General features: G+C 37.6%; 1 protein-coding gene across 1 annotated transcript in view; it reads left to right on the forward strand.

The window, feature by feature from the left end:
• The window catches only part of CPE (carboxypeptidase E), a 122,207-nt gene extending 100,791 nt beyond the window's left edge, over positions 1 to 21,416 (forward strand). The window contains exons 4-9 of the mRNA XM_001373870.5: positions 585 to 702; positions 4,466 to 4,648; positions 14,886 to 15,025; positions 17,456 to 17,555; positions 19,174 to 19,292; positions 20,579 to 21,416. Of these exons, the coding sequence (XP_001373907.2) occupies positions 585 to 702; positions 4,466 to 4,648; positions 14,886 to 15,025; positions 17,456 to 17,555; positions 19,174 to 19,292; positions 20,579 to 20,677 (759 nt within the window). The 3' untranslated portion in view covers positions 20,678 to 21,416. The remainder of the gene's footprint in view (positions 1 to 584; positions 703 to 4,465; positions 4,649 to 14,885; positions 15,026 to 17,455; positions 17,556 to 19,173; positions 19,293 to 20,578) is intronic.
• Positions 21,417 to 21,881: the final 465 nt, after the last annotated feature.

Below are 21,881 nucleotides of genomic sequence, written 5' to 3' on the forward strand. Positions count from 1 at the left end.
TTGGATTGTGTTTTTAAATTTAGAATAGTCTACCCAAGGCAAACTGGAAAAACTGATGATTAAAAGAAGAAACTGATGTCTACCTCATATTAACTGAACAGTACTGCACCACCCTACAGAAAAAGTTCCTTTTATGGGGATTTAATGTTTCTTTTTCTGCTCATCTACTACTTAGATTTCTAAAAAATAATAATTGTAAGAATCTTGGATCAAAAAGTATATAAATGCTTTCTGGTACCTGTAGAAGGAGCTGGCCACTCACAATTCTCAAAAGGGAGATCAAACTTCTAAAACAGTATTGCTGAGAATGATAAAGTTAGGAAAATAATGTGTTTGGAATATATCTCTTAAACAAAATAACTTGCAGCATTTCCAGTCTTATCAATTTTCACAATATAATAATAAATATAATCCATGATTCCATAATAAACTCTGCCATACAATGACCATCTCTCCTTCCCTTGTTTTGTCACTATCTATGTGCCCACTGGCTTGTTTGTCTCTTCTGTACAAGGTGGACTTTGAGGAACTGGATCACTGCCTCTTGGGTGCATAATTCCTGCAATTCTTGGTTTATTTTGTAGCTGGCTCCAGAGACCAAGGCTGTCATTCACTGGATCATGGATATTCCCTTCGTGCTTTCAGCCAACCTTCATGGAGGAGATCTGGTTGCAAATTATCCATATGATGAGACTCGAAGTGGTAAGCTTTCCTTTGGCTACTCTCACTGGCCCTATTGATATAAAGATTGTCTACATGTTGCCAGGGTTGGTGGGGATAATTTTTATTTAAGAGCTCAGTTAAATCACACATGATTCTCCCATGAATTGTAATATTGTACTTATTGGCTATAATCATTCTCAAGTTGTTTCATGTGTCTTAACCTTATCCTCCCTAATGTGTGCCACTACTTAAGCTTAATTTTTGTATTCCTTCTTGCATACTTTTTGGCTAAAAAGAATGTTAAGAACCCCTGTGTTGGGGCAATTAGATGGCAGAGTAGATAGAGAACCAGGCTCAGAGGTGGGAGATCTTGGATTCAAATGTGGCCTTGGGCCCTTCCTAGCTGTGTGACCCTAGGCAAGTCACTTGATCCCAAATGCCTAGCCCTTTTCGATCAAGAACCATTGTATTAGGCTTAAACAATCATTTTAAAGTGGTCCTACGTAACGTAAGGCTTTCTTAGGTAACCAAAAATTTTCAGCCTTGATTTCTCTCTCTCTCTTTTAAAAATTCTTACCTTTCATCTTAGAAATCAATACTGTGTATTGGTTCCAAGGCAAAAGAGCAGTAAGGGCTAGGCAATGGGGGATCAAGTGACTTACCTAGAGTCTCATAGCTGGGAAGTATCTGGGGCCAGATTTGAAACCAAGACCTTCCATCTCTAGCCCTGACTCTCTCCACACAGTCACCTAACTGCTCCAGAATTCTGATTTCTTCTCAAGAGGTACTCCAGGGAGAAAGTGAATAAAATCATTCCTTTTTTCCCATTATCCAGCACAAATTACTTCCTTGGGAAAGTGGTTGCTTCCCAATAAATAGAGAAGAGAAAAATGACTTTCTACATTGTAGAGTCAGCTCTCAGTCATCTGCTCAGTGTATTGTCCTTTATGACCAAGACACCCTTCCTGTCATTCCATGTGTTGGGTCATGCATACTGGGAGAGGGTCCATGTCAATACCAAGGGGATGAAGGCTTCTTTTTGTTTGATTTTTTTCCTTCTTTCATCTCTGCACTAAAATACAAATGGTGGTTATATTATTTGCCTCCCTCCTCCTTTAGAAAGCAGAATTGATGCTCCATTGCAGTCGTGACTTGGCAGGTCTTCAGACAGAACTGCTAAAAGCAGAAAGTCAAACTTTTGCTCTCATTAATTGTTAGGATGATGCACTTCAAGAAACAACTATTAAAGCTATTAACCTTTTTTATATGTATTCATTTAAGGGAAGCCTACATCAATCTTGGGATTGGGAGAAAATTGAAATATAAAGAAAGAGGGTAAACCAAAATGGAGAAAAAGAAATCCTTGCTCGGAGGTATTAGGAGGCATAGGTTGGTTGATCCATTGGATAAATGAGTAAATTCTGGAGAGGATCCAGAGTTCAGATCCATCTTCATGATATCTCCAGAATTGACCCAATTACTAGAGGTTTTATCCAGGGTCTGGCCAGGCTGTTTCATGTCCTCTTCTGGAAACTGAAAAAGTCTCTAGAGGTGTTAAAATATGCATTTCTGCTAGATTGTAGGCAGAATCATCCATATCGATGATTTTTTTTTTTTTTTTTTGCTGCTTAAGGACATGCATTCCCTGGTATGTTCTGATTCTTAAGGAACCTCAGTAGAGGCAGCTAGCTGCAAATCTAAGAATGACCATTGTAGACGGTGCCCAGACACAGCTGGGTGGGGTGGCTCTTGCCTATAAATTCAGCTCCTAGAAATGCTGAGGATGATGGATCTGGAGCTCAAGGGTTTGGAGCTGTTGGGATCTGCACTAATGGGGTGTCTGAATGGAGGCTCTAGGTCACCAGGTTGCCTAAGTAGAGCGAACTGGCCAGGGCAGAAACCTGAGGACCTGGGAAGAATGGGTTCAGGTTAGAAACAGAACACAAATTAGGACTCCTTGTCTGAGCAGCTGTGCAATCAGGGGTTGTTCTTCCATCCTGGGGGAGATGGGGAGACCCAAATGCTATATGAAATGCAACAACCAAAAGGAAAAGATAAGAAAGAGAAAAGAAGTAACTGGCTAGAGTGTGTTCTGTAGGTGGAGTCCTGGATAGAAGCACAAGTGGCTATTAAATGCTTGAATTTTGATGTTTGTCACTAGCTGCTGCCTCCTGGTATATTTTAGAACAAATTGGGCAAGAAAATATTGCTGGGAAAATGATGATTTCTGAAACTTACATTTTTTTCTTTTTAACCCTTCTCTTCTGTTTAAGCATCAATACTGGGTTTTGGTTCCAAGGCAGAAAAGTTGTAAGATCTAGGAAATGGGAGTTAAGTGATCAGATCCCATTTAGGATGCTCTTGGGGGAGATACCAGAATAATTTGCTATTTCCTTTTCCAACTCTTTTTACAGATGAAGAAACTGAGGCAAAAAGAGTTAAGTGATTTGCCCAGGGTCACACCGTGAGGAAGTGTCTGAGGCCAGATTTGACTGCAGGAATTCTTGCCTCCAGACCTGGTGCTCTATTCAATGAGTCACCTAGCTGCCCCCAGCTTACTTTTTCTTTCTATAATGTCCATATGGAATTCTTTTCTAAAGGAACTATAAAGAATAGCTAGAGATCCTGGGTAGTTGACTAATATTTGTGAACAAATGTTCAAATTTGTAAATTGATGTTTTATACACAAGTTAAATCATCGACAGCTCCCTTGTCAATATCTTTAAATCATTTTGTTGTCTGTAGATTATATTTTGGGCACCTTGGTGGCACAGTGGATTGAATGCTGGGCCTGGAGTCAGGAAGACTCATATTTTTGAGTTCAAATCCAGCCCCAGACACATGTTAGCTGTGTGACTTTGGCCAAATCACTTAACCCCTTTTGCCTCAGTTTCCTCGTCTGTAAAAAGAGTTGGAAAAGGAAATGGTAAATTATTCTGGTATCTCCCCCAAGAACACCCAAAATGGGATCTGCTTTGTGAAGTCAGACACAACTGAAAAACAAAACAACAGATTATGTTTTCTGAACAACTCTAACCAAAATATACTCTTCAGTATTCTGGACACATAATCTCATGTGGGTGATGTGACCATCAGATTTGAGTTAGCTGGTGTTCTGTGATGATCAACATTTATTCTGGTGTTTTACACTTTAAGGCTCATACCTTTGTATTGTGCCTTAGAAAGAAGGAAATCACTGAAAATGACTGCCTTACCAGACAATATAAAACTCTCATTGTCTCTGTATTTTCCAAGTATCTTGCAAGAGAGATAGTATGGAGGAGTGGAATGTATACTTGGTCTTAAAGTCCACAGATCCAAGTTTGAACTTTGACTTACCAACTATGTGATGCTGGGCAAACTAGTTTAGATCTTTGTGCCTTGGTTTCCTTATCCATGAAATGGGGGCGATAGCATCCCACCCACCTCTCTGGATGCTTGGGAGGAAAGTGCTTTATGTACTTTTTAAAAAGGTGTCAAAATTGGGTGGGTGGCAGCAGAATTCCCAAGTGTGGCACAAACCAGTTAAAAACATAACCGAGGAATTTTACAAATAGAACAAAATAAATACATTTACTTAATAAGTTAAAAATATAAAATACAAAAATAATTTATACATAAAATAAACATAACAAGTTTAGTTAAATAAGCAAAAATATAATATGACAGATAATATTAATTTGGGGTTTTCTAAGTCAATAGGTTTCATTTCTATTTGAGTTTGACACCACTCTCTACTTCATAACACTAGAGAAATGGGAAATATTTGATTTTGCCTAACCTGCATGGACTTGTTTTTCAGGTAGTGCTCATGAATACAGCCCTTGTCCTGATGATGCTACTTTCCAGAGCTTGGCTCGGGGCTACTCTTCCTTTAACCCAGCGATGTCTGACCCCAACAGGCCACCTTGTCGAAAGAATGATGACGACAGTAGCTTTGTTGATGGAACAACCAATGGTGCTGCTTGGTATAGTGTTCCAGGGGGTAAGTTTGCTCTTGTTCGTTCCATAATGAAATGGTTGAGAAACAGTTTGGGTAACACAATAAAGTGCTGGGATTTGGGGCAAGCAAGAACTCGGATCAAATCCTGTTGCTGACTCCAAGGAACTGTGCAATGGAAGGCAAATCATTTAAGATCCCTGAGTCTCAGGTAACACCCTAACACTTGGCAACTGAGTTTTAGAGGAGATGGATCCGAGTGAAAATTAGTTGTTTTGTTTATGATCAAAATAATTTAAACAAGCCTGAAATCAGAAAGACCTGGGTTGAAATGTGACCTCAGATATTTCCTAGCTGTGTGATCCTGGGAAAGCCACTTAAACCTGATTGCCTAGCTCTTGCCACTCTTCTGTCTTAGGATCAATTCTAGTCCTTGCATGCTCAAACCCTTTGCAAAGCCCCATTCCCTCTAGTCTATTCGAATAACTCTAGGACAGATTTAAAGAAATGGTACAAATGGAATAAATTTAAAATTTTTATAATCATTAAAAATAATATTCTCTCTAGAACAACTATTCTCAAGCTTTTGGGTCTCCAGACCCCTTTACACTTTTAAAACTTCTTGAGGACCTCCCCCTGCCAAGAGCTTATGTCTATTGATGTTGACTCTCTTATAAATTATGATGTCTAAAATGTTAATATGAAAGTAGTTTTAATCTCAACCCATGATAAGGTCTGGGGGACCCCCCATAGGGTTTCTTGGACCATATTTTAGGAATTTCTGATAAAGATATTGAATATGCATGTATGCATATCTATATCTCTCAATCATTGTGTTGTTGTTTTTTTGCCACAGAAACTAGTGACGTGAATGAATAAATGGATTGACATACATTTTGCCCTAATAGTGGGGTTGTGATAAAAGATGTAGAACTAAAGAGCTAGATACATATGTTGGGGAAAGATCTAGCAAAACTGTAAACCAAACTAACTCTTTTGATCCATGTATTATGTATGAATATATTGATTATTATTATTAATATACTGATACTGATTTTGGTAAATGCTTAACATCCTTTTGCTATGTTAGGCATGTTTTCATTATGTTTCTGCTATATCTATGTAGCATGATTTTATATTTTTACTATAGAAAACCATGCACTAATGAAAATATTGATAGTAGAATTATAATGGACTCCTTTGGGTACCTTTGGCAGTAACTTACATAGCTCCACTCCATTCACCTTATCCCCTGGGGACCAGCATTGCTCAAGGAAACCCCGGGTGCAGTAGCTGAAAGCAAGATGGGATCATTTCTAGGAGAGCTGGTAGATATGTATTGTCCCCCCTCTGCCCATTGCGGAACTTTCTGAAACTCCTCTTCCAGTAATTCTCCTCTTCCAGTGGAGATTAAAGTTGAAATAAAGCTTTTTTTTTCCCCTCTCATTTCCCAAGTCAGCAACTTTCAACGGCATACAATCCTTAAAACCCCTTTCAATTTTCTCATGGGGTTGTTAAATGATTTGAATTAAATTTTTAAAATTGATTTTTTAAGGAAACCTTCTTTGGAATTTGTCTACTTTTTTTGGTGTCAGGAGTTCCCTTGGCCAAAGAATTTATCATCAGATGATGGGTACAGGTGATGAACTTCTATGCGCTTAGGGTGGCTCTTGCTTGGTCTCTTGCCAGAGACTTTCCAGCATGGTAGAACGTGCCACAGTTCATGTTTCTCTAGCATTGCCTTTGAAAGCCCAGGTTTATGTTCACATCACAGTGAGGCATAATTGGATCATGTGTAGGATGGGTAGGCATGGATGGGTTGCAATTTGCATCGTGAAGGGACCATAAATTGCGGAGCCATCTGAGTGCTTATTTCTTCTTGATAATGGCTCTTGTTTGTTTTCATTTTCTCCTTTCAGTTTGTTAAATCAGAATTAGCATTAATCATTTCTTAGATGTCAGGAGCCCAGAACTCCAAGTAAGCCTAATTTAATTAATAGGCTCTTAACCCAGCTGCAGTGGCATAAATATAGCACCCCAAGGCTGCTTACTCTGTTTTCTAATTTTGACATTGTTTAGTAGACATGATAGTTACAAAAGCATGGTCCTTCAAGTTTAGGGTTTGACTGTTTGTTGCTCACTCAACTGTTTTATTTTGTTGAATGCTACAGGAGTTCTCCAATTATTCCAGTTTTGTACTTTAATGATAAAATATTTAGGAGACACATTATTGTCTGTGAAGTCCTGTCTTTTTGATTATGGAAATTAATATGTAAGTATATGCATATAACAAATAGAATCAATAGCATACAAATTGGGATGATTATACATATTTCCCAATATTTCTTGTTTAATTAGAATTTCTCACTTAATTGAGTTTTAGGGACATTTCTTTAAAGTGGATGGTAAGTTCTAATTTTATAGAACTGAAAACTGTGTTCCTTTTGAATTTGACCCTCACAAATAATTGCTGAGACTTGGATAGCAATTCCCAATGTTATTGTAGTGCTTCTTAGTTTGCAAAGCTCCTTCACATTTATTACTGAAACATATATGCTCAAAAACATTCATATTAACTGAGAGGCAGCAAGCCTCTGAGGGGAGACAAGACTGACTTTAAAACCAAGAGGATTGGATTAAAGTCCTGCCTTTGGACTACCTTGGGCATATGACCCTGGGAATATCACCTGTTGGTACCCAAGCATCAGAGAGGAGAGGAGAGGAGAGGAAAAAGAAGGCAGAGAGAGACAAGAAAGACAGAGGCAGAGAGAAGGAGACACAGAGAGAGACAAAGAGAGACAGAGAGGGAGAGCAGAAAATGTGCTTCCCTGCAATGGAGTTCCCTAAAGTGATTTAACCACAAGTCTAGTCCATATTCTTGCATTCACTTCTTGAGTTGACAGGTTTAGGAAAGGTTAAGTAATTTCCCCAAGGTCACATAGCTAGTATAAGGTAAAATATAAAGATTAGAAAGCAGATCCACTGGCTTCTAGTCACTTGTTCTTTCCATTAAAATGGGTTGTTGGTTTTTTTTTTTTGGTTGTTGTTGTTGTTGTTGCTAGGCTTCCCACCATCAATATTTCACGACTTGGGAAAACTTAGGTTGTCTTTTTAAAGAGCCCCTGACTTGCCAGTTTTCCAAGTGAAGTGAGGTTTCCTTTGACCACATTATGATTCAGTTTTTATACAGTGACTCAGAGTGATTATATAATCAATCCAGTTGAGTTGCTAACTTGGCACAAAAAAAAAAATCAAGTTGATGTTTTTTAATCTATTGATTTTTCAACAGACCTTGGTTTTGATTGTTTCTATAGCATTCTATCCACAAGGTGGAACTGGTATGGTAATCTACTTACCTATCTCTCTGTGGGCTATCTTTGATCCTAGAGCAGAGGGTAATTATTTTAGTTAATCATCAGTAGTTTATATGTTTTTTTTTGCTTTATTTTTTAAGGTCTTTTCCTAGTCCTTTATTATGTTTATCATTTTCCACTATAATTTTGTTAGGAAGCAATATCCCCTCAGGTTACCAATTTCAACATTTCCTCTCATCTTTAATCTTGCTCTTTCTACTGTGTCTTTTTTCCATTAATGTATTTTGTTCTCCCTATCCTAAAACAATGTTCCCTTGACCTAAAACCTTCTACAAGGTTTTCTCCTCCTTTTTATGGCTAAATGTCTAGAATGACCATTCTAATGTATGGCCTCCACAATCAACAAATTTGTTAAACATTGACTGTGTGCCAGGCACTGATCAAGATGCTGGAGAAACATGCAAACAATATCAACGTTTTATTCTCAGGGAGATTCTTTGCCATCTACTCAGTACTCAGACCTCTTTACAATCAGGATTCTGCCCCCATCAGTCCTCTTGAAAGAGGTCCTTCCCAAGTCTCTCATCTTAACTCTTAACTGCTGAATCCAATGAACTTTTTATGTTCTATTCATTCTTGACCTTTTGATTGTCCCTTCCTTCTTAATATTTTCTCATCCCTTGACTTCCATGGCAATTCTTTGTCTTGGTTCTTCTTCTGACTATCTGACCACCAAATTTCAATCATCTTTGCTTCTTCAGTTTCCTCCTCCTCACCCCTAAGTACAGAAGCTCAGCCCTTAGCCCTTTTCTCTGTCTGTACTCCTATGTGATCTACTAGCTTCTATTACTTCCCATATGTCAAGCCAGTGAATTCTAAATCTATATACCCAACACTGGTATCTCTTCATCATTTTGGTTCCATGTTCTACCTATATCCTCCCAGTAACTCAAACTCAGTGTACCCCAAACTCAATTCACTATATTTATCCTAAATCCTATATTTCTTCCCAGTTTTCCCATTGCTGTTAAAATCTTCTCGTAGTCTCATCTCAAAACTTCAGTCATCTCTGACTCTTTTCTGATCCTCTTTATATCTAATTAATTGTCAAACCCTTGTGTAGACCCTTTTTGTCTCCTTTCTGGTCTTCTCACCTTCTAATATGTTCATCTAAAACCACATCTTTTGGATACATTTGATTGAATAGATCACTTACTTGCCTAAAAACCTATAGTGACTCCCTATAATGGAAAATGCAGATGCCTTAATCTGGTATTTAAGTCTCCTCACAATATTGCTCCAGCCTACCTTTCTAGTCTTATATCCCAAAGCTCTTTTTCATGTATTTTGCATTTCAACAAAACTGGGCTGCTAGGGATTCTGAGTCTTGATTTCTCTCATCTACTTGTTCATGTTCAGGTCATCCTCTATGCCTGGCATACATTCCTTCTTCACTTCTTATCAGAATCCTTTTCTTTCATCAAGACTCAGTGGAGGGGCTTCTATCTCCCACAGAAAGCCTTTTCTGATCCTCCCACTGAAAGTGATCTCTGCCTTCTGAATTTTTTGCATAATGGGCATGTAATAACTGTTAATTGAATTGAAAATATTTTCTTTCTTCTTTTAAGCAGTTGTTATTTAAGAAAATATTCTCACCAAGTAATTTATTGGTTGCCATAGACAAATTCCATCTTGAATTTTTAATTTAAGAGATTATATCTGTACCACATCCTTATCATCTAGACTTATTGCATGGCAAATCAAGAGACAACGTCTTTCCCTTCTTGTTAACTCATCCTTTTAGAGGGTTGTAAGTAATTCATTCTGAGTGTGGGTATGTTAAAAGCCAGAGGGTAATTGAGTTATCCAAAATATATTTTATAATATGATATATTTTTTTTTACTACATGTTTTTTTACTACATGCTATTTGTATTCATAGATGATTCCAAATACAAATCTCAGAATGGAGCAGGACTGGCTCCTCAGAACAGGCTGGGAACATAAAAAATATATTTTCTTTTTTATTGTGACTTGACAATGACTGACAGACAGATACATTCAATATCTAAACAAAAGATAGTCTTATATAAGACTTTGTGAACTTTGTTATGCACAATTTGTTATGAAAAATCTAGATGTGTGCATTAAATATCTCCAATTTTTAACATGAGAACAATGGAGTTGCTCTATTTATTTATGTCCTCTTCAGAATTTTTTTCATTCTGTGCATGAAAAAAAAATATTGTCTGCATGCTTGTCACTATTCCCTAATCTACATAACCCTTGAGTAAAAGTCTTCTCTTGCAACAAATATGTATTGTTCTGAAAAAGAGAGCAGCATATTGGCCTTGTCTGAGAATGGGTATCCTATTGTGCATCTCTGGTTCATTATCTGTCAGTCAAACCTAGGAGATATGTATCTTTATCAGTCTTTTGAATTCATTATTACTTGCTGCTTTTCTTGGAACATTTCACAGTGTCAAATCACTGATTTCCTCAACTTCTCAGTCAAAGAAACAGACTTTCTTCTTTTCTCATCTTTTCCCATTCTTATCCTTCCCTAATTTTTTCTTCACTCATTTATTAATCCTCTTTCCCTTTTCAAATCATATTTACCTAATTCTCATGGCCAGATTTTCTTAATTACAGCAGAACTTTTTCTTTCTTGGTTTTATCTTATTTGTTCTGTTCACTTCTTTTCAATTTCCGTGGAATTCAAAATAAAGATGGATCCAGAGGTGAGAGAGAACACCAACTTTGACCTAAAGGATAAGGCCAAAGGACAGCCAGAGAAAACCTGAGGAGAGAGCTGATTATATTCTAATGATCTTGAAATTTATAATCAGTAAAAAGAAAATAGAGATAATGCTTCAACAAATATGCTGCTAAAATGTAAACACAGGCTTAAGATTTTTATTTTTATTTTTTATTTTTTAGGCCTAAGATTTTAAAAAGAAGCCTCATCCAGTAGTTTTTCTGCCTTTTCTTGTACAAGAGCTATTGATTTCATGGGGAAATTTCTTCAGTGAAAGTTTCAGGGTAGTCAGAATGAGAAGAAATGATCTGAACCCAAGCTGAAAGGACCATATTTCTTCAAAGAACTTAGCCAATGTTACCTAGAAAATAGAATAACTTAAAAACCTGAAATTCAGAAATGGGAAATAGCATTAAATCTTCATAGTCAAAATGTAATTAAAGGTCAAGAAAAGTCGATGAGCATTAATTAAGTACAAATTAATTAAGTACAAATTAAGTCAAAGATGGGTTACTTATTTCCTTTATAGTAGTCATCAGTAAGGAAGTTTCTGTAGCATTTTTACTTTTGTTGAAAGTAAGATGATCATAGCAACGATTTAGAGAGAGGCAACATCTGCAGTGGTTAAATGATGCTATTATTCAGTCTTTCAGTGTCTTTCCTCACCAATGAATAAATCTCAAAGTTAAGACAGTTATATTTTGACTGCTTTGATCCCACCATGGGTCGTTTCCAAGTAGATATCCAGATTTCCCCTGCTAAACTCCACATAGGTCCCAGTTCTGTTTCTGTGAACCATTTGATTTCAATAGTTTTCTTCTTGTAGCCCTTCATCATGTACAAATTTCTTTGAAGTCAGGTGATGGAGCTGGGCTGCTGGCATTTCCTTAGCACGGTACCTGACACGTAATAGGTGCTTAGCAAATGTCTGTTGATTGATTGATTGACTTATTGATGACTGAGAGTTTTAATGCCCAGTCCTCATACGACTTCATTGAAGTAGACCTCGCCCAATAAAACTACTGTGTTTCTTGTCTCTGTGTGGTGATGAGTTCTCAAAGCTGGGTAATGCATGTATCCAGTTTTACCATTTATTTTACATTTTTTGTCCACTTCTTTATTGCTGTCACTTGTGGGTTGAGTCTGCACATGCTCAGCTACTTAAAAAAAATCCATCTGGAAGTAATTGGACTTCACCTGGTCACTGTTTTTATTTCTAAGAGCAAAATGGTGAACTTTCTGGATCCTTCCTATAAATCAGCATGTGTCCAATAGGAATATTATTAGGAAAGAAACCAGGTCTGATGTGGTCTCCTATTTGATTGTTACTATGTAATTTCAAAAAATACCCATGAAATTATATATTATATACAAGTAAAATAAGGACTTTTCAGGTTTGATGAAATTGTCATGTTCTGGGAGGTCCTTATCCATGAAAACAGTGTGTTGTCTATAGATTTAGGAGACTATATTTTTAAAACTCTTTAGTAATGTTTTATTTTTTCCCAATTATAGGGAAATAACCATTTTTAGCATTTGATTATAAAATTATATTATGTTGATAATATCATATGCTAATATTTCAAAGGACCTGTGATTCAAAGGATGTGATTATTTCTTCTGATGAATATAGCAATGTACTCATGCTTGTGAATCTTGCATGGTTCTAATCCATGACTCCCCTTAAGAAGGAAGTCTACCAAATGGACTAGTGTCCTTCCTTGTATTTCCTTGACATCATTAAAGTACCTAAGAAGCATCTAGGTTGTCTTCCAGTTCTCTTTTACTCTCCCCCTATGACATCTGTTTTTGATCATGTATTTCTTTTATTTTTTAAACCCTTACCTTCTGCCTTAGAATCAATATTATACATTGGTTCTAGGGCAGAAGAAGAGTGGTAAGGACTAGGCAATGGGATAAGTGACTTGCCCAAGGTCAAACAGTTAGGAAGTGTTGGAGGCTAGATTTGAACCCAGAACCTCCCATCACTAGTCCTACCTCTCAATCCACTGAGCCACCCAGCTGCCCCTGATCATGCATTTCTTTGATGATTTCCTTTAAGCTAGAGATGCCAAAGATGGCCACAAGACAATTACCACCACCACACCCCTAGATTAAAATGTAATTAAGAAATAAAAATCAATGTCAAATATTTAACAAAATAAAGATACAATTAAACATAGATAATGTTAATTTTTTTTTTCTAAGTCAATATGAGGCTCACAGGGATCTTTATGTAGGGCCCAGTTTCTATTTGAGTTGGACACTACTACTTTATATTACTTCTGCTTTGTAATTCCTCCCTGTTAATATTTTGCACCCTTTTGGCACCCACCACATGCCCATCCATTGCCTTTGGGGGATCTCCAACTTCAGTTCATCAAAGACATTAGCACTGCCTGACTTGAAGCCACACAACATCATTTAAAGGATGTCATTATTAAAAGGATGGGCCTTTGTTCCAGGGAGAAGCTTAGGGGTCATTAAGTACTGAGTGAAGAAATTCATCTTAATGAATAACTAATTCCCAAGATGAAGAAAACTAGTTCTTTATAACTAAAAATTAATAAATCAGATTCAATTTGAAATTTTTGTAATTCTAACTGGAGTCTTCTAGCTACACTGTTATCTCTTTGCTATGGAACAGGGTAACTGGATGAATGAGGCTCCTGCTTTTCTAGGAAATCTATTCTAGGGTGGAGGAATATGAGCAAAAGAAAGTTTCAGATTCTCTCTTATGTTTCCCCAAATCTTTCCTGAAGCATATGAAATATTAAGGGGAAGATAGTAGTAATTCTTGTGCTCATTTATCATATAATAGCAATGAGTTTAGAGGTTGGGTCAGAATTCCTGAATTCCAGTTTGACTTTATTACTTTCTGTGCCTTGGAGAAGACATGTAAGTTCACTGGCCCTGAATTCCTAGAGTTGTAAAATGGGGGCAATAACATTTTAAAAGTTTGCTTTTAAAATATTAACAAGCATTTTTTTCTCTCTTTCCCACCTCTCTGTGCTCCTCACCTCCTGACAGAGAGGTGATGGACTAAAATTGCTGAACGAGACACACATTTTTAGATATAACCCACGTGAGAATTGATTTGGCTAAACTATGCATATTTGTTACAGAGTTTTGTTTTCTTTTTATCCATGTAGATGGAATAACATTTTTCCTACCCATCTCACAGAACTGTTGTAAAGAAAATTCTTTACAAATTGTAAAATATTATTTGGTCTGGATTATTATTGTATGATTTTTGTAAGTTATTCATTTAGGGAAGTACTTAAATATTTTATGTCAATAGCATTCTATTTAGCAAAGGGTTGGCAACCCCCTCTCCTCACAATGTGTAATTGATGGCCACATGCCAAGCTACATCTAGCCCATCCAATGACTCTCTCTCTCTCTCTCTCTTTCTCTCTCTCTCTTTCTTTCTTTCCTTCTCTCTCTTTCTTTCTTTCCTTCTCTCTTTCTTTCTTTCCTTCTCTCTTTCTCTCTCTCCCTCTCTTTTCTCTCTTTCTCTCTCTCTCTATTTTTCTCTCCCTCCTTACCTCCCTCCCTCTCTCATTCCTTCCTTCCTTCCTTCCTTCCTTCCTTCCTTCCTTCCTTCCTTCCTTCCTTCCTTCCTTCCTTCCTTCCTTCCTTCCTTCCTTCCTTCCTTCCTTCCTTCCTTCCTTCCTTCCTTCCTTCCTTCCTTCCTTCCTTCCTTCCTTCCTTCCCAAAAACCTTTTCTTTCTATCTTAGTATCAATACTAAGTATCAGTTCCAAGGCAGAAGAGTAGTCAGAGCTATGCAATTGGTGTTAAATGACTTTACTACAGTCAAACTGCTGAGAAGTGTCTGAGATCGGATTGGAACCCAGCCTTTCCCATCTCCAGGCCTGGCTCCCTATGCATTGAGCCACCTAACTGCCCCTTAATGTGGTGCTTTCAAAAGGAAACACCCACTGCTGTAGATGACTGTCCTGCTACAGTGATGTGCTAAATGATTATATAAAAGCCTTAGAGAGTAATTCTTCTTTTCAAAATGATTAACATTTCATTGCAAAAAGGGCTCAGACTTCTGAAGGAATCAAGCTATGCAATTTAGGATCTTTGTGATTCCCTCTAGGAGCCTCCCCAGCCCTCCTTGAGAGCCTTCTATGCCTCCATCCCACTCTCTCTGTAACATTGTAAGCCCCAAAACTGCAATTTCTTTCTTTGGTGCTTTGGCAGGCATGCAGGACTTCAACTACCTTAGCAGCAACTGTTTTGAGATCACAGTGGAGCTGAGCTGTGACAAGTTCCCTCCAGAGGAAACTTTGAAGAGCTATTGGGAGGATAACAAAAACTCGCTGATCAATTATCTCGAGCAGGTAAAGTTGCTTGTGAATCAAGAGATCTGCTGCCTTTAAAGGTGCTATGTGCCAGTCTTGCAGTTTGAGAAAGCATTGGCTTTTGTTGGCCCAGGGCTAATTTGTTCTCTTATTTTTTAAACAATCCATTGGGTGCTCTCTTTGTTTCACAATGGTGGTCCAAGTTAGCAAAATATTTTTGAAGGGTGTTTTGTCTATGTCTCCTTATCTTGTCATGTGAAGTATAAAGTGGTTTCACTAATCACAAATGAAATGGTACATTCTGTTGGGTTGTGAGACTTTAGTCAAGTCATAACCCCTTTACCAGAAATGTTTCCAGAAAAGAATTCCTTTTAGATGGTCCACCTTGGTCGTGGGCATGTCTGTCCCACACATCAACTACCACAAGGCGCATAAGGCTTGGCTTGTTCCCTAGGAAGGAAGCTCCATTAGTCCTTTTATTTTGGGGTCTGAGAAGGCAGCCTTCAGAATTTCTTTGTTTGATATTCTATTTGTCCAAACCAAAATGCTTCCCTCTCCCAGACATATGTTCCCCCATCCTCTACTCTTGGCACCAGAGACAGTGACAAATCCAAGAATCCAAAGACTTCTGATGCCCTAATCCTTGCCCATCACACTCCTGTTCCAAGACATGTGTGACTGCTTATGTGCCCATCTTCAGCCAAACGTTAGTTCAGTATAATAATATAATCTTGAAGGCAGTCCCCATTTTATTTTGGCTTTGTATCTCTAGCACTTAATATCATTCCCCACTCTTACTCAATGAATTGAATTGAATAAAAAGTATTTCCATGCCCACTCCTGACTAATCATTCCTTTACTAATTTAAATATGTCACAATATCATTGGAGCCATCTCTGAGGAGGCAAGTCACTTCAGAGATGTTGTCCTTTGGGTCAGGCATTTTCTCTGCATTTGAATGTCGATAACAGTATTCATCAGATGATTTGAAAAGTGATTTTGAAATGTCCTGGTCACTCTTTGGAGAGGTGCTATTCAATCTGTATCTGCGCAGCATACGTGCACTTTGCAGATCCCCGATTTCATCAGGAGGGCACTTCTACCATATATGAAACAAACAGGCATTTACATTTAGCAGAATCTTTTCTTGTCCTTAATAAACAGCTGGAAGCACCTTCAAAGAACCATGAACCTTGGTTGTTTCTCACTGTGAAATTGCTTGAACCCTTTTAGACTAAACTCCTTGAGAACCTTTGTTTTTATATCATAGTGCTTATCATGATGGCTTGCACTTAATAAATATTGATTGAATAAGTTGCTGAATGAATAAAATCAAACCTGAGTGTCAAAGGGTGGGCTACCTGGCATTTTCTCTTTTTTGACTTCTCTGTGCTTTAGGAGAAGGGATACCTAAAGTGTATGCAAACCTCTAATGCTTCTGCGAAGTATTGACATTTAAAAAATACTTTTCAAATCAACTCACAGCATTTTGCAAGTTATATGAAACTCCTCATGGGTCCCCTTCAGATCCCTCCCTGAATAGTTTGTTGCTAGTTTGGTGCCCAGCTAACAAGAGCCAGGAGGAACATTATACCCCCAAATGTGAACAAACAAAATTCTCCTATTGCCTTTCTGTACCTGCCTTCTTCCCTCAAACTCCCCATGATGATGATGATGATGATGATGATGATGATGATGATTATAATCATTGCAGTGGCAGCATGATGCTGTGGAAAGATTATTTTTTAAATTGAAAGAACTGAGTATATTTATAGGGAGGAGAGGAGCCAATGTATAGGGGAAAATTGAAGATGAGGAAGGGAGGGTATCAATGAAATAAAACTCTTAAAAGAAGCTGGAAGAGATGGATCAGGGCAGTAATGGAGGAATCTTGGTAAGGAGAAGGGCAGCTTCACTCTTTGGGTCTGGACCAGAGTAGAAAGTTAATGGCAGGAGAGAGCGAGATCCACAAATGAGTGAGCATTTATTAAGCAATTGCTAGGTGTCTGATACTGTGGGAAGCGCTAGGGATTCAGAGAAGGGCAAAAACAGTCTGAAGATGACAAAGATGGGAGAGGAAAGAACTCGTGATGGATAGTGCCAAGTTTTCTAAGTAAAGTAGGAAGGGATATTATTTCCTGAGAGAGGAATGTAGAGATAGAGGTGGGGCTTGAAGGGAAAAGAAGTTTTGGGAACAAACTGGGTCATTCTGAAATGCCTGATCCAAAAGGATCATTACTATGAAAAGATCCCCATTGTTTGTCCTGTTATCTTCTCTTTTCTCATGAAAGATGAGGATAAAATGCTGAGAAAACAAAAACAACCCAAGTATACTACTTTAGTTTTCTGATTTTAAAACAAATTCTGGATAGTTAATTGTATTTTGCTGACCCCCCAAAGAATATTTTTATATACTACATGTTCTCAAATAATTTCTGTTCATACATTTTTGGTTCTTGATCTTCACAGATTCACAGAGGAGTTAAAGGATTTGTTCGAGATCTTCAGGGTAAACCAATTGCCAATGCCACAATTTCCGTGGAAGGAATTGACCATGATATCACTACTGGTGGGTGGTCTCTGTCTCTCTGGAAGTTTTATTATTATTTTATAAGCAACCTTTTACACAGAGCATTTAAAATACATTTTAAGAAAAGCAGCTGGGTTGCTCAGACCTCTTAATTAGGCATTCAGGAGAGGCTACACTTTCCTAAAGCTAGGAACCTGGTAGATTTACCAACTGGGATACAGGGTGAAGTTAAATCAGATTTGGGCCAGCTGCTGCTACTAGAACTTGGGCAAGGCAGCAGATGGCGCCCTTTCCTTAGAATTAGTGTGGACAGAAGCGGTCAGTCCTAAGCAGGGGTAATTGAACTCTTTACAAGACCTGGGAACAGAACATTTATACACTTGAAACAGAGAAAAGGGGATTTGGTTTTCAAGTTCCTTCCCTCTTCTCAGGCTCAAGTGGACATGCTAATAATTCCTGAAAAGGCAGAAAGTAACATGTAACTGGGAAAATGAAAAATTCAAAAAAGAAGAAAAAGAAAAAGCAGGTAATAAATCATGCAGAAGGAGAATAGAAGACAAAACTAAGACTCATGATGCTCCAACTCTTGAGGATTCAAGAGCTGACTGTTTCCAAACAAATCAAAACAAACTCCTGAACTTGTCATTAATAAACTTTAATCCAATGAGGGATATGGAGAGAAGATAAATCAGATACAAAATTTCTGGATTTTTCTGATTAACTGACAATAGCTGCTGGTTTATTACTCAATTTTCACTTTACTTCCTCTGTGCCTTTCCCAACTCCTTTCACTCTGAACATTTCATTGTCCCACAAAAGCCGTCAGGGTTTTTTAACCTATGACTTCTGGCAAGATTCTCTCTCTCTCTCTCTCTCTCTCTCTCTCTCTCTCTCTCTCACTCATAGAAATCCTGCCCCCAATTCCAAAAGAATTTGCTATCTTGCTATCCCCTGTGATATCTTTGGCACATGTGTTACTACATAATTATCTTCCCATAATTATCTTGGTTTACTGTAATTTTTTTTGTCTTGATCACTGATTCTATCAGTCAGGAAGAATTTTTTTGCAGAAGATACTCACCTCCATTGATGGATATGGGCAATTCATCCATAATTTTTTGTCTTAGAATTGCCAAAGGAATTAAGTGACTTACTGATGGCCATATAACTAATGTGTCAGAGGCAGAAATTGAACCCACATATTTCTGACCACGATGCTGTCCATTTTGGCACAGCATCTCTAAGTTGAATATTAGCATCCTTAAAAAGACTGTTTGCCTAGCCTCTCCCTTGGAGTTTTATCAATGCCTGCATAAATGAAATTCAAAATATATAACTAGGGGTAGCAACTTAGCACTGTGGATAGAATGAGTGCCAGGCTTGGAGTTGAGAGGCCCCGAGTTCAACTCTAGGCTGAGGCACTTCCTACTTTGTGACCCCAGGAAAGTCACTTAATCGTCATTGCCTAGCCTTTACTGATTTTCTGCTTTGGAACTAATACTTGGTATCAGTTCTAAGACAGAAGGTAAGGACCTAAAAAAAATATAGATAGGTAATGTCAAAATTTAAGTGGTGGTGAAACTGGCACCCTTTAGCTGGTACAATCAGCAGCTTCCCATCAACACCTTGTGACTCAGTGGTCTGTCTTTCCACACAGCAAAGGATGGTGATTATTGGAGACTGCTTGTACCTGGAAACTACAAACTCACAGCCTCAGCTCCAGGCTATCTAGCAATAACTAAAAAAGTGGCAGTTCCATACAGTCCTGCTGTTGGGGTAAGTAATTGTTGGCTGACTTCACTGCTTTCAAGAGAAGCTCCATCATCATTTGTTGGTTTTGGGTAGAGACCCAGAGTTGGAAACCCTTTTGTCCATCAATCAATTGACTTTGATCAAAAACCTACAATACACAGGCTCGGAGCCACGCATTCCCTATAGATACTGTCCGTGGAAACAATGAGCTGCAAGGATTTATTCATTACAGAGCAAAGAACCTTTTGCATCTTGGGGAGGGCAAAGGGGCAATGAAGACAAGAGTGACTCCTGTCTTGGCAAGAGCCATGGGGCTCTGAGACGAGGAGGAGGCCAGCCGAATCAGGGTGGAAATGAGCCACTTCAACAACAAGGGGGCCTTTTGTATTCTGCATAAAAGTCCATGTAGGAATACCTGTGTTTGTGGAACATGTGGCTTTAGTTTTCTAAAATGACTTGAGTTATATTTGTGAATATATAAATCGTGAGTGTACTTTAAAACGAGAGCCAAGGCAATGGATAGAGCACTGGCCTTGGAGTCAGGAAGACCTGAACTCAAATCCTGCCTCTAACACTTATTATTTATGTGACAGTGTACAAGTTAGAGTCTTTCAGAGCCTCGGGCACCATCCCAAAATTATTGGGCATTATGGAAAAAAGGAAAGGGCTTTAGATTTCTAAACAAATCTAGATGAAAATGCCTTGTCTGCCACTGTTACTCGTATGACCTGTAAAAGGAGAGTTAAATTTGATGCCTTTGAGGTTCCTTAAAAACCTATAAGCTATGAATCTCTCTTGGGCTCAGGTTCTTTTTCTCTAAAATGAGTGAGTTGAACCTGATGACTTCTAAGGTCCCTTCTGGTTTTAGGTGTTTGATTCTAAGCTACATTTTTAATAGAACAAAACAAAAAAAATAGTGATAATTCTAAGGAGAAGACTTGTGGAAAGCAGAGGAAAGATGCAGACCCTGTTAGAGCATCCAAAATCAAGTATTCTTTTAATTTTTTGAATTATCTTGAATTTCTGGGTACAAGAGATTCTAGGTAGCATCTCCGTTTTGGTATTCTTACCAGGTTATTATGTACAAATACATATATGGTATTAAAGCTGTGAACAACTGACAAGGGGAAAGAATTATTCTGAAGGATACAGGTTGATGACATTTAAAAATATGAAAACAATACTGTATATTCAGATAACTTTCTTGGGACCCATTTCTTAAATCTATAAGATTACTTTTGCTTTTTGGTTTTGCTAAAAAAAAAATCAACAATTGAACAACTCACTATTTTCTTGCCTTCCTTCTATAGCTTAATTTTGAATTGGAGTCGTTGTCTGAAAGAAAAGAAGAGGAAAAAGAGGAGCTGATGGAATGGTGGAAAATGATGTCAGAAACTTTGAATTTTTAAGGGAAAGCTTCTTCTGATTTGCTGCTTTTAATCTATCACATGTTAACTTAGTATGATGTAATGTGGAGTCTATTTTAGATTTTGTGCAGTTAAAATATTTAACTTTGATTTATTTTTTTCAGCAATCATTTGAATATTAATCAGTGTCACTTAAAATAGATTCTTAGGTAGAAAAATAAGAACTCTTGATTGATTTCATTCTGTTATATCCTGTTCACTTTTCCTGCATGAAAGATGCAGAAAAAAATTAACATGATCTCAGCAGTCTGAGCTGCAATGCAATACTCTATATATTATTTACAAACCTGAACTTTCAGAATAATTCTGGCTTTTAAAAAATTGGTAAGGCCCAGATAACATAAGTGTTTGGTGGTATCTATGAATGAGGTCTGCTTCATATTAATTCATATAGTGAATGCTTTTGCAAAGGTGCATAGGAACAGCTTGTTGTTGTAAGCCGTATGTTGCAAGAGTTAATAAAATGTTGTTTGTTTACCATGATGACCAGCTATATAAACTTGCGCTTGTGAATGCATTTCTCTTAAGATGGGAAAGTCTATGTTTACGAAGCATTTTTATGAAAGGGACCGACATTGATCTATTGTGTGTACATAGGGGGACAATGCAATTTTAATATTCTGCCTGTTAATGATACTTCAAGACTGTGAAGTTTTTCTTGGTTGCTTATTGACCCCAAAATGGCATTTTGAATGAATAAATAAAAAACAAACAGACCACAGGTTAAGCATGTGTTTTATTTTTCTTCCTCAAGGCATACAATACTGACTTAGAGACATATTGACTGTGTGACCCTGGACAAGTCAATTAATTTCTCAGTGTTTGGTCCTGAGATTGCATAGACTTGTATCAGCAGGTTCCCTACTTGATGGTTTCCTTTAGCAATGAAATCACAAATCTGGTTCCTATCCTATGATTCCAGAGGGAATGTAGTCTAGTAAGTGAAGTGCAGATCTTAGAAAGTCAGGAAGAGACCTGAGTCCAAATACTGAAGGTTCTCTGGGAAATCTCTGAGATTTATTTTCTAAGTCATATAGTCTCATTTGGTTGTTGGTGGGAGTTTCTTACTCTGCCAAAATCATAAATGTTTTATATATAATTTTATATGGAAATAAAACTTGTTTCTTTCTATGTTAAAAAAGCAAAGTGACAAAAGTTTCATGTGGATAGTTCAGTTTTTAAAATG

The sequence above is a fragment of the Monodelphis domestica genome, chromosome 6, assembly GCF_027887165.1.
Source record: "Monodelphis domestica isolate mMonDom1 chromosome 6, mMonDom1.pri, whole genome shotgun sequence".
Classification (NCBI taxonomy): Eukaryota; Metazoa; Chordata; class Mammalia; order Didelphimorphia; family Didelphidae; genus Monodelphis; species Monodelphis domestica.